General features: G+C 35.9%; 1 protein-coding gene across 2 annotated transcripts in view; it reads right to left on the reverse strand.

Moving 5' to 3' along the window:
• Positions 1-14985, reverse strand: part of LOC126818655 (MAM domain-containing glycosylphosphatidylinositol anchor protein 1) — a 110524-nt gene extending 95539 nt beyond the window's left edge. For both annotated transcript variants that reach the window (XM_050546182.1, XM_050546181.1), the window contains exon 1: positions 12675-14985. In XM_050546182.1, coding sequence (XP_050402139.1) covers positions 12675-12750 — 76 coding nt within the window. In that variant the 5' untranslated portion in view covers positions 12751-14985. The remainder of the gene's footprint in view (positions 1-12674) is intronic.
• Positions 14986-16603: the final 1618 nt, after the last annotated feature.

Here is a 16603-nt window from a genome sequence, read left to right on the forward strand (position 1 = left end):
ATTTAAAATCTTGTTAACAAATCAAGGCTGGTAAATCCCCGGGATTACCCAGTTATGTCTGTAAATTAACTGCATTTAGAACATAGTTACAAGGTAAGTTCTAACCTAATTTTAATGAAGGATGTGTGTCTGTTTTAAAGTCTGAGTTACAAGATAAATTGGGCGAGATAAATTTTAATGATAGGGTTCCCTGAGACAAAAAGAAAATCTCCAAAGACATTAATAATTATGCCATCATATTCATAACTATTCATAATAAGAACATAGTTACAAGGTAAATTCTATCCTAATTTTATGAGGTATGTGTATGTTTATAAATCTACAACATTAAGGTCCGGGTTACACCGGTGAAATAAGCTTACAAGTTTAATGTGTATTGATAAAAACAAAATCTCCAAAGGTATCGATATAATGATGCTACTATATTCACACATATAGATAATAAGGCATTTACCATCAATACAGAAAATCAAATGGGATTTAATGTCCTACTATTCGACTCCGATTGGGCTAATGAAATAAAATGAAATGGGGTTTAACGTCCTACTGTTCTGCTCCTATACTGGGCTAATGAAGACGGGCATACGCCATACAGTGTGCTATGAGGGAAATTTTGCCCGAGCAGCGGCACTATCGCCTAATCTTATATCGAATTCCAACTGCCAAGGGATCTTTTACGTGTAATCCAATGTTTACACGGATTTTCGTCTCATACGAAGGACTATATTGGGCTAATGAAGAAGTGGGCATACACCATCTAATGTGCTATGAGTGATATTTTCCAAACTATTATATCGATTTCCAATTGTCAGGGGGGGTTGGATGGCTGAATGGTTAGCGTGCGCGCGCTGTATCATAAAGTCTGTCATTGAGTCGACTGGCGTGGTTTCGAATCCCCGGTTGTACGTGACAAGGAGTAGGGTCGCCTGTCCAACCTCGTGGGTTTTCTCCGGGTCCTCCGGTTCCCTCCCACTGCTAAAGAACCCTACGCGCAAGCGAATTATTGAAATAAAATTAAACCATATGTTAGTTCCGAAATGACCTAGTTTGTGTCGAGTGGACGTTAAACCCCATTTCTCCCTCTCTCTTTCCAATTATCAAGGTTTCTTTTACGTGCACGCCAATGTGTACACGTGACCTCTGCTTTTCGTCATCGATAAAGAAATAACCATGACATATTTAATAAATTTATAACCATTTAATGCAATTATGATATTTTAATAAAATTACAACCAATTAAAATACAATAAAAACACGCAGAAATCGTTCGCAATCTTTTAAAAGCAAAATGAAAAAAAAATGACTAGTATTCTATTCTTCCCAACGGTGTGATCTTCGATCACGAACGATATGTTTTAAAAAAAAATAGTCCATTGAAAACTTAAGCCAACCGGTATTTTCTGAAGTTGTTGTCATAACTGACAATCTAAAAAATTTAATATTAAAGCGCAATTTTAGAATATAATGTAAAAAGAGGAAGTCACTGTTTTCCCTATAGGATACCAAACGATTGAACATTTGTAATTTTATAATAACTTTGTTAGAACATAATTTACACGAAATTCAATGGTGCTATTTATTTTGTATTTAGTGTAGCATTTAATGATGAAATTGACAATTAATTATTGCGATGTTAGAAATATAGCTAGATATTGGATAGAAACATAGCCAATATCACGACCACGAATATTTATAGATGAATTGAATTCAAGCTATATAGAAATTAACATTTGAGGTTGAACATGCACAAAAGTCCATTTCGGGATATGTGGGGGTTACCGTACTACTATTTTAAGTGCGTAACCACATCACCACTCACAACAGCAACCTAATAAACACTGAACGAAGATAGACAAACACGCGGCAAATTAGTGAGACAACAGGTGACCTTTTGTTTAATCCAGGAGATTTTTAATATGTTGGTTTTATTTTATCAATAACATGTCAAATAATAAATTTCAGTACATTTTAGAATGGATTAAACCGTGAAAAATTTGATATTGTCAGGGAAATGTACGTTACAGATCAACGACTTCAAAAACAATTAACATTTTTATACATATGCCACAAGTTTCACTTTCCGCCAAATAACACAATTATCTTATATACCGTGAAATAATAAGACTATTATAGTATTACACAAACTATATAATGTTGACTCACCAGCCGCGAGTAGTGACGATAAAATCATGGCGGAACGTCGCATAATTAACCCACTGACATTTTTATTCCTACAGACTACTGTTAAACTTAATTCGTGTTATAATGTCGAAGATTATGGATAACATTGAGTTAGGGATTTAGATACTTTAAGTCATTGGAAGTCCTTTGGTTTGATACAAAATTCTGTCCATTAAAAACGAATTAAATCAAATATAAGGGCATATAACTCTAACGCAATATTATTTGTAATATTTGAAATTATAAAAACGAATTAGAATTCAATTTTGGTTTAATAGTGATTAAGTCAAATTAAAGGCCATGTATTATACCTCTAAGTCACTGTTATCTGTAGTATTCGAAAGTTGAATCACGAATTAAATTCCAAAATTGGTTCATGTCGTGCGATGCGTTAGAGTCCACGATCTGCTACGTGCAGATACGTTCGGATACGTTTCGATACGGTTAACAGATTGCTTCGACTGACGTCAATATATGATAAGATAAGGTCTGTTAGGATCAAAACGATTACTCCACGATTAAAACCACGATTTCAATCGTAGCGCGAACTGTGATAGTGGGACCCAAGGATTACCTAGAACAGGTAGGGTCTTGATATTCATTATACAATAAACATTTTTAAATCAGTTCCCGACGTCGATATGACGAAAATCCCAGGTTCCGTGAACACGTTGGTGTCCACGTAACAGAACCCCCGACAGTTGGTATTCTAAATGAAAGTAGCCCGTAGCGCCGCTGTCCGGGCAATATTACCCTAATAGCACACTGCATGTTGTATGCACGTCTTCAATAGTCTGGTTGGTGAATGAAATGAAATGAAATGGGGTTTAACGTCCTACTGTTTTGCTCCGAACTGGGCTAATGAAGACGGGCATACGCCATACAGTGTGCTATGAAGGAAATTTTGCACTACGGCCTACTCTTATATCGAATTCCAACTGTCAAGGGATCTTTTACGTGCACGCCAATGTGTACACGGGACCTCGGTTTTTCGTCCCATCCGAACGACTAGACAGCTTTCCTTGTCAGCCCCTCCGTCCTGCATCACTGACAAGGGAGAACCACGCCGGAAAATCTGGATGAACTTTCTCGGCCAATGCAGGGATCGAACACCCGACCTTCAGACTAACGAGCCAGCCACTTAGCCACCGTGATCCCCCCTGGTTGGTGAAAGTAAATATCACTATAAACCCCTTTTCATGCATTACCATCAATACGTTTACCAGTTATTGGTTTCACCTGGTATCTGGAATGTTAATAGGTTAAAATAACAGCCATGTTCTACCGGGATTATTATTCTTGAATGAGTTATGTTTATAAATCGGAGGATTCAACCAGGATCAGCAATGGTATATATTTACAAATCTAAAGGGGATTATCGAAGAGACTATAGATTATACACCGTCATAAATTAATCTCCTTGGATTCTAAGACTTTGAATTAATAGGAAATATTTCGATTAATTCAGAAAACCCGCCTCTATCGTTCCATCATACCAGTTCCTTCCCATTCCTTTGTATAACCGTTTTTATACCGACTCACAAGGACAACTGCGCCATCCCACCCCTAATAGCTTTATGGGTTATAGAAAAACACACCATAAGTGTATAAAGTATAGTGATGTTTATACCCTGTCCACAGTAAATGAAATGAAAAGTGAGTTTAACGTCATCCTTTTTTGCACCAGCTAAGCTAATGAAGACAGGCACACGCCATACAGTGTGCTATGAGGGGAATTTTTCCCGGACAGCGGCGCTACGGCCTACTCTTATATCGTATCCCAGCTGTCAAGGTTCTGCTACGTGCACACCAATGTGTACAGGGAATGGGCTTTTCGTCCTATCTGAACGACTAGACACTGTCCTGTCCTGGACCTCCGTCTTGCACTATTGATAAGTGGAACCACGCTGGAAACTCCCGGGGAACTTTCTCTGTCAACATCGGGAGCGAACCCGAGTCTTGATGGTCACTCCCTGAGACACCGAGACTCCTAATATACCCAATCTGAATTAGGAAAAATCCCAGCGAATAACTTAAACATGCATTATGCAAGAGCAAAATCTGCTTATAACAAGTTTTTCTTTAGGCCTGAAATGTTATCTAAATTATCAATTAGACATTAATTAACTTATCCAGACCATAATAAACTCTCGATGTCAAGGCTAGCCTTCGATGTTGGCTGGATTAGATTCCTATATGCCGCTAACGGCCGTTGATAATTAAATCAATAAAAGTGGATAATCGAGACTAAGCTGTTTATAATAATGATTTTAGTAATGATGACCGAGACTATGCCAAAATTTCACCCGCTTCTTTCTCGGCTCATAGTGGATCAATTTGACTGAAATTTTTATCAAATTACCTTTACACTATCTAGTTTTGAACTATTGTAGCGAGAACTACTATCTCGTTATCTTATCTCCCATAATGTATCTTTAACTAACCTTCGCGATTAGCAGTAATAACATAATTAGCGCTGGTGATTAGCATTTATTAAGCCTATACTGTCCGCACGAGGTCAGAATGAATGAATGAAATAGGATTTAACGTACTATCTGTCTCCAGTAACCAGAATAAAGTAGAAAAGAAATGAAATGAAATGGGGTTTAACGTCCTACTGTTCTGCTCCGAACTGGGCTAAAGACGACGGGCATACGCCATACAGTGTGCTATAAGGCAAATTTTCCCCGGACAACGGCACTACGGCCTACTCTTATATCGAATTCCAACTGTCAATGGAACTAAAGAAGGTCATATGCCAGGCATTGTGCTGGGGAGAGCAATGAATATAAAAAGCAAAACAACAATCCACAAGAAAGACGCAACAGAAACAATGCGGTAGGTCAAGTGGTCGATTACTGACTGAAGACTTGGCCCCAGTTTCACAAAGCATTCTCAGACTTAAGATTTTACTCAACTTTGATCCAGAAACAACAATTTGCATATAGTTTTTTCTTTGATACATTAATACAACAACAGTTTTATCAAGGGTTATATTTTAGTTAAACTAAGACTAACAATTTTGAGTACATTCTTAACTTAAATTGGGTGATAAGCAGTCTAAAATGCACATTTTAAAGCTAGCACCGTAATTTTTGTTGATAATATATGACATTTCTTGTTATTTTGGGTGGTAAAACTACATATTAATCAACAAAGAAATACCAATTTTATTTACCAACTATGTTCAGAACTTGGCCCAAAAACATGATAATAAAGGGTGCTGATGACAACAAAAGTCAAATTTTCTTATTTATGCCTGCATGGATATTCTTTAAATTTGGCATGAACAATGCTAATTGCAAGTCCAAAAAAGCTACTGGACAATTTTTGACTATAGGCTGTGGTTTGTCTAGTATCCATGGAAACGCAAAAAAGCGATGAGTTTTCTTGGAAATTCTATTAGTACATGTTAAAAGGAGATATCGATAGTCACATCAGTAGAATGTTTTGGGAAACTGAGGCCAGGTCGTGATTCAGGAGACGACCACTGACCGGCCAGAGAGTAAAAACGAGTCATCCAGGAATCATTGGTTATAATTTTAGTTATTGCTGAGTAAATCTGTAGGATTAGAGGCGACTATAATATCTTGTCTATCTACGATTAGCTATCAATGTTAGTATGATATCTTGATAATAGTGTATTGATCGCCCACTTCTAGAATCATCAAAATAAACATTGGTCACTTGTGATATTATAGTCCTCCATATTACTATTTTATACTGAATTGTAAGCTATGTGGTTCTATATCTTATGGTTATCAGAGTTTTTATACAGACGCCTAGAAGAATCTATATCAATAAAATATATTTAGTAGGCTCCTACCATCGGCCTTAATAAGAGCAATCAAATGACAAGCGCACATAAATAGTAACTCATTGTAATGGTGTGTGTTGTATGTATACATTACCGCAGAGAGAGAGAGAGAGGGGGGGGATATTGTTATCTTCGATCCTACTCGACAAACCTTATAATCAAAAACGCACGGGGAATACACAAGGATCAGCCAGGGACTCTTTCTTTAGCAAATGTTTCGTTGGGCGTATATATCTATTGTTTGGAACCACGATATTGGGTCTAAAGGCACATAGCAATGTAATATGAATGTAAGCCTATTTAAAGTGAATTATCTTCAATTTTTACAATTTTATTGTAATTGCTTTTCAATTATATTCAATGAAATACGTGAACAATCCAAATTCAAAGGCAGTCATTTGCGCCAGCTTAGTCCATTCAACACCCATCCTACACGTTTCATTTGAATAGTATTTTGTCGTTTGTCAATCAGCCATTTTAATTACTTGAGCATTGTCTTGTGAGATATGTATTTCTTTGTTTATTACAAATGTCACTCGAACCCATAGAGTACAAGAAGTCGTGTACTGATTTTAAAATGTTCGTTGTGTCTAAAATAGAATCCCATATGTTTACGGTAGATTGAAATGGACATATATTGAAATTCGTGTTTTTAATTTCGAATATCAGGGGTAATATTTGGGTTAGAGGTTTAATTCCTTTAAAAAACAGGGACGATGGCTTTCTCGAAATTTTTTTTTTTTTATTTTCGTTTAGTTATACCTGAATATGTATATGTTTAGAATGCCCTCCATTAAAATGTCTTATAAAGTAAGAACACGTTCCTCATATAAAACCCACATCCAAGATCAAAGGTTTAGTTAAAGAATAAGAATATACTACTACGTGTACGACAATAATAATTACTAAAAGCTAAATGAATCGATAGTTTTGAAGGAATTCCAGCACGTCTCTCCTAGATAGCTCGTATCACGAAGCTAGCAATTTCGATTTGTTTAGATCGACCAACGTATTTTACACATAACATTTTGAAAAGTAAACATACACTTTAAAAACAACGTAATTTTTTAAGTTGACTTAAAATATTATTTCATTCGATTACAACAATTAATTCTCTTTTGACAATCGATCGGGTAGTTATGAGCGGTTTATTAAAAAGAAAATATTGTGTTTACAATGGTTTGATCAGCTTACTAAAACAACACTTGTACCCGGATGTAAATTACTTGAAAACAACTTTTCTCTTGGTGGTTGTTGTTTTTAGTGACAGACATTCCGAGTGGTTATGTCTAAAGTTGTTTTTATTTTCTCACGGTTTTGAAAATACACTTAAGTTCGTGTCTCGTATGGTAACTCAAAAAAGCAGAAAAAATTGAATTTTATTCAAAAAAATCAGACCAAAGCATATCCTGCCTGTGTACGGCATGTTAATGGTTGAACATAAAGTTCAATAGAGCAGCATTATTTGTATCTAAACTTATAACTTCAAATAGACACCATTTGGTCACGGTGGCTAAGTGGGTAAGACGCTTTACATGAAAAAAAGACGATGGCTCGCTAGCCTGGAGGTCGGGTGTTCGATCCCTGCATTGGCCACGAAAGTTCATCCAGATTTTCTTGCGTGGGTCCCCCTTGTCAGTGATGCAGGACGGAGAGCCTGACAAGGGCGTGCACGTAAAAGACCCCTTTACAGTTGGAATTTGATATAAGAGTGCGGCTGTCCGGGCAAAATTTCCCTCATAGCACATTGTATATCGTATGGCCATCTTCATTAGCCCAGTTCGGAGCAGAACAGTAGGACGTTAAACCCCATTTCATTGCATTTCATTTCAGGACTCCATTTGAAAAACGGGTAATCACCCTGGTCTCAATGCACAAGGAATCCAAGCCGCGAAACCGGTACGACAAACCTACGTTTACTGCTTAAACTATAACGACTCGAAACGTTGCATGTTAATAAACATGTAATTGATATTCCAAATTGTGTTACTGTTTAATTACTAAATGCCATTTAAAGAGATTTTAAACTATTTTAGTAGTGCAGAAAACGTTCAGCGTCCAGGCTATTTTATTTTCATAATTCTAAAAACAACAGGCATAATCATTAACTGGCTTTGAGACGCTATGGATGAGAATGTCGTTGTTTGAGACGGAATGAATGCAAATATTGCGGAAAAGTGTTTCTTTGAGACGGAATGAATGCAAATATTGCGGCAAAGTAGTTTAATGAAACGGAATGAATGCAAATCATGCAAAAAAGTGGTTGAGACGGAATAGGTGCAAATCATGCGTGAAAGTGGTTTGAAGCGGTAAAATGTTGTGTTTTAGGGTTACCAATTGGATGCTAATCATGCGACAAAATATTGATGTTGCTTTTTTAAGAGTTACAAATTTGAGTAATATACATAATATGTTTTTGTAAACACTTCTTTTCTGGAATAGATGGCAATATTAATAAGTCATACTTGTCATATCGTAATAAAACACTATAATTTTTCTTTTTATTTTAAGCTGTTTATATTATTCTATAGAAATTAATAAGTCTAAAGAAGAGCAAGAGAAAGGATGTATACAAAATATAAAACAATAATTGTATAGTGAATCGTTGATGCGTATTAACTTATTTTTCTATTTGTTATCTATGTTTAATTCGCTCGTATTGTTAGTATACATCAGATGATTGTAGAAATCAATAATGGGCTCTTTGATATTTGCTTTACAACGTGCAGTATTCGGAACATTACACACGACACCTTCTGTAGTTTATTTTATCTTAAACGGTTCTGGGAATTTCCGTGGCTGCGATTATTAGTAAGGGCACACTGGGCGATTTAGTCTTGCCACCCTACCAACCACCTGTCGTAATTTCCCATATAGTTTGTTGGCGATTTCATTTGACAACCTCGCATACACTGATCGACCATGGCCGGTTTATCGTCAGTCCGGTGCTCCTACCTGATAGCACCATATTGATTTGATAATATTGCGTACAGATCAATTATAGAGGCATTTTTTCAACAAGATCTGTTTCTGACATATTATCTAAGATTTTAATTGGATAGTAAATCATATCATTAAAAAATATTTGGTTCAGTTTTACGTAGTTGGGACAAGAGACTTATTATCAATAACAGCAAGGTTACAACTTTGAGAGAATATCAATAACGGCAAAGCTACAAATTTGAGAAGGGGGGGAGGGGGTAAGGTCCTCTCTACAACACGTCGGCCATTTCGGGACTATATAACTTTAGTAGTGGACGGAAACCGGGGGACCCAGAGAAAACCCACGAGGATGGACAGGCGATCCTGCTCCTTGTCATGTACAAGTGTGAGTTCGAAATCACGTTACTGCACCTGTTAGGTTCCCCAACCTTAGTTACGGATAGGTTTAGGTTTAAAAACACACGGCCGAAACCTCTTGCATTAACATTGGACATAACGATATGACATTTACGTTTCTAGGCTATTTTCATTTTAGCTTCTGTGTGAGACAAATGAACTAAAATGAAATGGGGTTTAACGTCCTAGTGTCCTGCTCCGGGTGGACTAATGAAGACGGTCATGCGCCATAAAGTGTGCTATGAGGTAAATATTGTCTGGACATCGTCTCTACGGCCTACTCTTATTTCGCATTACAACTGCCAAGGTTTCTGATTTCTGATGTGTACACGGGACATCGTTTGTTTTGTCCCATCCGAACGACTACACGTTGTCCCTTGTCAGGCCCGCCGTTCTCCAAACCGGAAAATCGCAATGAACTTTATTGACCAACACCGGAATCCAAAACAGGACCTCCGAATAAGCGAGCCAACGTCTTACGCACTAGGCCACCGCGGTTCCCAGAATAAAACAATAACTATGGTTTAACATTTTTCTGTTTTAATTGAATTAACAAGTTATGATTAATATTTGATAGTGAAGGCGAGACAATGAGATCGCTATTATCCCATGACACAATGAAATCGCTATTATTCCAGGAACTAGCTATTGTGATCAAATATTCTGACAATTATTGGACAAGCTAATTAGGCTAATTAGTTAATTGATTTCATAATTATTCAAATATTTCATGTGTTCATGATTTATAGCTTTTATTGTTTCAATCTGTCATTTTTATCCAGTGATATGATGTACAGTTTTACAGAATTCACTAATATTGATGGGGGGCGAGTGAGATCGTAAGCTATGTCATTGTACGTTACAAGGTGTTACAAGGTGTCGGGGGGTTGGATGGCTGAATGGTTAGCGTGCGCGCGCTGTATCATAAAGTCTGTCATTGAGTCGACTGGCGTGGTTTCGAATCCCCGGTTGTTCGTGGCAAGGAGTAGGGTCGCCTGTCCAACCTCGTTGGTTTTCTCCGGGGTCTCCGGTTTCCTCCCACTGCTAAAGACCCCTACGCGCAAGCGAATTATGTAAATAAAATTAAAACCATATGTTAGTCCCGAAATGACCTAGTTTGTGTCGAGTGGACGTTAAACGTCTTCATTAGCCCAGTTTAGGAGCAGAACAGTAGGACGTTAAACCCCATTTCATTTCATTTCTCTCGTTACAAGGTGTAGGGTCGCCTGTCCATCCTCGTAGGTTTTATTGCAATAGAAATGAAATAAATGTTCATCCCTAAATGAGTTTGTTTGTGTCGTGTGGACGTTAACCCTTGTCGGTGCACGTGGGTGTCCGTGGACCCCATGCACATGTTTTATAGTGTTTTGTAATAGCTATTGGGTACTGCTTTCTGAAATTTAGTGACTTTGCTATACATTTTTACAGGTAGCATATCAGGCCCAACGATTTTGCTACTAATGGGTTTGCTGTCTGATACCATATTGAGTATGCCAGAGTATTCTCTCTTTTAGCATCTGCATGTTACAAATACCAAAAATTAAATGATAAATTCCAAATATTCAATAGTTTTTGTATCAAGCGTGAATTGCCATTTAACCTCTTTATCACATAGCACACATAGTAGCAATTTTGTGAGAATTATTAAATCTTTTCCATATGTCACTAAAATGTTTTTGGATAAAAGTTTAGTTGTTTTTCAGGTGTCAAATATGATTGCAAATAAAAAGCAAACCGCTGCCTTTTAATTCAAGTATATCTGTACGTAAAAAGTTTGAGTTATAACTAGGGTCCATGGACCCCATGACACCTGCTATGGGAATCTCACAAGGATTAAGCTCTCTCTCTCCCTCTCTCTCAAACCAATTACTATCCCTTTTAAAGATTCAGCTATCAACATCCCTCCGATGTCGATCAACAGGTTTATGGCAACCTTGAAAAATGATCAGACCTTTCTTTTGTTTTCAATGGATTCATGATAAGAATTATCGTGCATCCTAAATAATACATAAAGACATTAGAGGCCATTATGTGATGATGCCTCAATTTTAACCTAGATACTGAAAGCATTTTTCATCAATAGAGAAATTCGGAAAAAAATGTTGATTTCATATCTCTTCTCTTTTTTTAAATCTTCAAATCTTTTCTCATACGGGGGGGGGGGGGGGGTGTGGGGTGGATGGCTTAGTGGTTAGCACGTGCGCGCTGTATCATTAAGTCTGTCATTGAGTCAACTGACGTGGTATCGAATCCCCGGTTGCACGTGACAAGGAGTAGGGTCGCCTGTCCAACCTCGTGGGTTTTCTCCGGGTCCTCCGGTTTCCTCCCACTGCTAAAGACCCCATACGCACAAGCGAATTATGGAAATAAAACTGAACCATACATTAGTCCCGAAATGACCTAGTTTGTGTCGAGTGGATGTTAAACCCCATCTCTCTCTCTCTCTTTCTTTTCTCATACACGAATAACAACAGAAAGACATCCGTACAAATGATTCTGCATTCTATCTTCATTATATATGGATGATATTACACAAAATTTCTTCTATGTACGCACTTGCTATGTTGAAATTCGAGTTACATTTTGGTTTAAGCTTGATTTTTCTTCACAATCTTACTTTACTTTCTAACTTCAAATTTATCTAAAAGCTTTAAATATACTACGGTTGGGTTACCGCTTTCAATAGCCATTATCATGTAATGAGAGTGGAATGGGTGTCGGAGGTCGGAAAAGTTTTTTTTACGTAAAATCATCAATGCAACATGTACCCAAATAGAATTTACATCAAATTTCTTATACGTAAATACGTGATGTGTTGACATTCCAAGCTATGTTTGAGTTTAATATTATTTCTCAATCGGACTTTACTTCCTGATTTTAAATTTTCTGAAAGTTTTACGTATACCACAGTTGGCCGACAGCCTTCTTTCGTGATTATCATGTCATGGAGGGACGTTGGTGTGGGAGAAAGCCTTTTTTACGTACAACCACCTAATATGCAAAATGTATCTCTAAGAGAATTACACCAAATTTCTTCGGCGCACATACGTCCCCAAGCTATGTTTGAGTTTAACCTTATCTGATACATTACTTCAAATTTAAATTTTTCAGAAAGTTTTTAAAACCCTATAGTTGGATTACATCCCCCTATTCGCCATTAACATCTCATTGGAGATGACTGGGCGTTGTGGGTCAGAAAGCTTTTTTACGCACAACCATCAAATATGCAAGTTTTAAATGCACTATAGTTGAGTCACAGCCTTCATTTGTGATTGCCATGGAGTACAGAAAGTTTATTTTTTATGGAAAACCATCAAATATTTAAAAATGTACTTACTGGTTTGAATGACCAGGACCAGTAAAATCTTCAACACAAAAACATGCTGTAAATTGTTCAACATTTTCACCATCATGTTTCGCCGTATTACAACACGTTCATATACTCCTGGAAATATTTAAAAAATTAATCCAATCCTGTTCCACGGAGACACAATTCTCGATTTTCACAAATGAATAACTTTCCAACGACAATAGCACATTTTGTTATTGATGCACATAAACATACACACAGCAATGCGCAGGTCACAAATCGAATACTAATCTGTCTCAATCGGGAAGTAACACCATTTAAACTTTCTTTCTTTTTTTCTGAATAAAAAACAAATATTTCTCACAGACAAAATTAAGCAGTTTCTAACCGAAAGTACTAGTTAAAAAACACATTTCTTCAAAATCCAGTGGCAGGGGAAAAATTTATGTATTTAAGAATATATATATTTTTTTTTCAATGAAAAAAATACGAATTAGTTTTTCAAATCGAACACTATAAAATAATCCTTGCTAATCCTAAACCAGCAGTTATATTTGCAACAAAACAAGAAGCAGCTCGAAGAATAAGTTCACAAATTCACAATATATATTATCCATAGAACTGTTGCTTTTATTTATTTTCTTGTATTATCCCGAATCTGTTCTAATCTTTACTAATCCTGAAATAGTTCAGGTGTTCTTTTTAAAAAAAGCATTAGCTTTAAGAATAAGTTTCACAAATCCACAATTTGTATTATCCATAGAATACTGTTGTGTCTATTGTCTTGTATTGTCTGTTTTTCTCTGTCCAATTAATCACAAGTTGGCGATCGTCGAATCCACATAATGAAATACTCACAATTTATTTATTTCTCCCTTATACAGTACTTAAGGTGATTCATGTTGTAATACAATAAATCCATATTTTCTTGTGTTGTATCCATTTTTTATGTGATTGAAACACGTTTCACCCAGGTAGTCCACATTACATCAATACATATCAATCTATATCAAACACTCTATACGATCCAGTTTTTTTGTTTGCTTAGAAATTAGTTTTGTTTTTAGACTTTATCTAATGAATTGGCAAAATGTCCGTTGTCTTATTTTACCTGTAACTTATATATCTGTACTGATATTACGGTTAGTTTAATCATTCATTTAAACATCAAATCAACACTTCAAGACAAAAGAATTCAACAGTTTGTTGTTTAGAAATTGGCTTTGTCTATGGACTATCAATTTACATATAGCTCACATATGCCTACCTGTGTTGATATCACTTTTAGTTTAAGCATCCATTTATTTAGCACATTTTTAAAACCAGTTACAGTCACGGCGATTTAGAGTATGCGTAGTTCAAGGGTCAAATTATTTGAACACAGTTCAATACCCACCAATATATTTTATATTGTAGAAATTTTTTAATCATGTATAGCTATGTAAATTGATGTTTGTGTGATTGGCAGATCGAATAATTGAATCTAACTGATTTCCACCAATAAGATATCCGTTAAACAGTAATAGTGTATCTAAGACAGATGACATCCACCAGTTGGACAACTGTTAACCACAAATTAACGGTGTATATTTTGGAAAACGGTAGATGTCCACCCAAATGATAACTGTTGCACATTCATTCACAGTGTATCTCTGAGACGATTGATATTCGCTACTGAACCCTATACATACACGCAGTCAAGTTTATAAACTTTGAGACAACCAATCTGACATCTATTGCACTTAATCCAATGGGATATGAGGTTTTATACCTATGATCGGTTGATATCCACCAATTGGACAACTATACGTCGTTAACTTTTTTTAAAACAAAAACTCTGTAGATAATTTTCGCCAACCGGCTTACAATCTGTTACACTTAATACTATGCAATATAATCTTGATATCCACCGGTTGACAACTTCTTATACACGGTACAGATTCAATGTATATTTGTAGACCATTCATCCTATAGTAGACTACATACTATAACGTCTATGTTGAGGACTCGCGGATTATGATGAAATCGATAGCAGCTGTACCGCGGTATATGAGACCGTTTTATGCCGTGTCTTTTGTCACTTTTTAAAAGATATAATAACAAAAACGTCGCTTTTAATACAGTGTTGCTAAAAGAATACTGTCATTATCCATTCATGTTAAAGTTTTTAACACTAGTCACTTTTAACGAAAACGTCGCTTTTAATACAGCGTTGCTACTAGAATAATGTCACTATCCATTCATGACGTCGCTTGTACATAACACTATGTTGGATGGGGAGTTGTTACTTTTATAATGTTGCTTACAGAATAATGCCACTGTTCTCTCACGACGTGCTTTTTAACACAACACCTTGTTTTTTGTTACCTTAAACATAGTAGTACTACAACTTTAAATACAACGTTGCTACTAGTATAATGTCACTGACCACATGGGGTCGTTTTTAAACATATATAGTAACAAAACGTGGATTTTTAAATACAATAATGCTATTGAATAATGTCACAATCCATTCATGTGGACGTTTTTTGTAAAATGGCTTGTTTCTAATATTCTACTATCGCGATTTATCCATGCGAATTAAACGTGAAATAATGCTTTCCTGTTAGAGAGAGTATCATCAATGAACTGTTTTATCAATAATAGTCTCTTATCAATGAAGCACTAGTAGCTGACTATCTGAAATAGGAACAATGACTAGTCGTTGATAAATTTCATTCATTAACAGGCCGCGAGTTTCATTTAGAAGTCCCGTAAACGTTTCTGTGCTTTATTTTCATGCATGAATAAAAATAATTTCTTCTTGCATCAATGTAATATATTCATTATATTAGCACTGTATTGACCGAAATGGAACAATGGTGTTTGATAGCTTGGGATAACGTTAATCATATCAATATCTGGACACACGAAACGAAAGTTCACCAATTAAAATATCATTCAATAGTACTTTAATTAATGTCAATACAGATAATCGAGGCTCTTATGGAAAGCGATTCTACTGGGGAAAAAAATTTAAATAGAAAAAGTTCCCGAGAAAATGTTGACGAATTGCAGTTGCAACACCAGGCAAACAAAATTTTGACGATGATAAAAATTTATCATTATTCCGCTACACGATCCGTGAAGAGAAATTTTAGACTTATTATATCCAGCAATTACGAGTCCGTCTACAGCGTCAACATGAAGCTTAAAAATTAAATGGATGCAATGGGGAAATCGATTTATTACCCAACACCGTACATATACATCTGCAACATCCAATATTGACTTCTACGTTGTGATAACATAAGTTGAATGGCGATGGGACTTGCCAACACTAATCGCCACTAAACTATTTCCCCGATATCAAAAATCACACAAAAAGTATCTGGTAAATGACTTTTAGTAGTCGACATTAATCTAAGCCAAGACGCAAGAACGAAAGAAATAAAGGAAGGAGTTTTACTGGAGAAGACAACCATCAATCAACGCCTACTGCTCTTCACAGTCTTGTCTATTTAATATTTTCACGGCAACAGGATAAATTATTCTTCAATTAATTCCGACGTATGATGAAAGTGTCTTCTTTTATAACAAATATCCACCCCTTATTGCATTCCTCATTTTCTTGAAGTGTTTCCCTGACTAACAAATCTTAAATTATGATTTATGTTCATTTACCAATGCAATCTGTATCCATAATTATGGAATCGTTATCCAAAGCAGGAGGTCTATTTGCTCACAATTTACAAATCCACCGATTTTCACATTAGTTGCAAAGACACAGACAAATCTGAAAAAATACAAAATCAAAATATTGCAATGTTTATATATGTAAATAATTTTTATTTTATGCAGTTCATTTAGTAGTTACGGCAATGCTAACTGCAAGAAATGGCCCCTTATTTATACTACAAATTTATTATATTAGTATTGTTAAATTATTCCAGTGGCATTTAGTAATAGTATTGAAC

This window comes from Patella vulgata, chromosome 4 (assembly GCF_932274485.2).
Source record: "Patella vulgata chromosome 4, xgPatVulg1.2, whole genome shotgun sequence".
Taxonomy (NCBI): Eukaryota; Metazoa; Mollusca; class Gastropoda; family Patellidae; genus Patella; species Patella vulgata.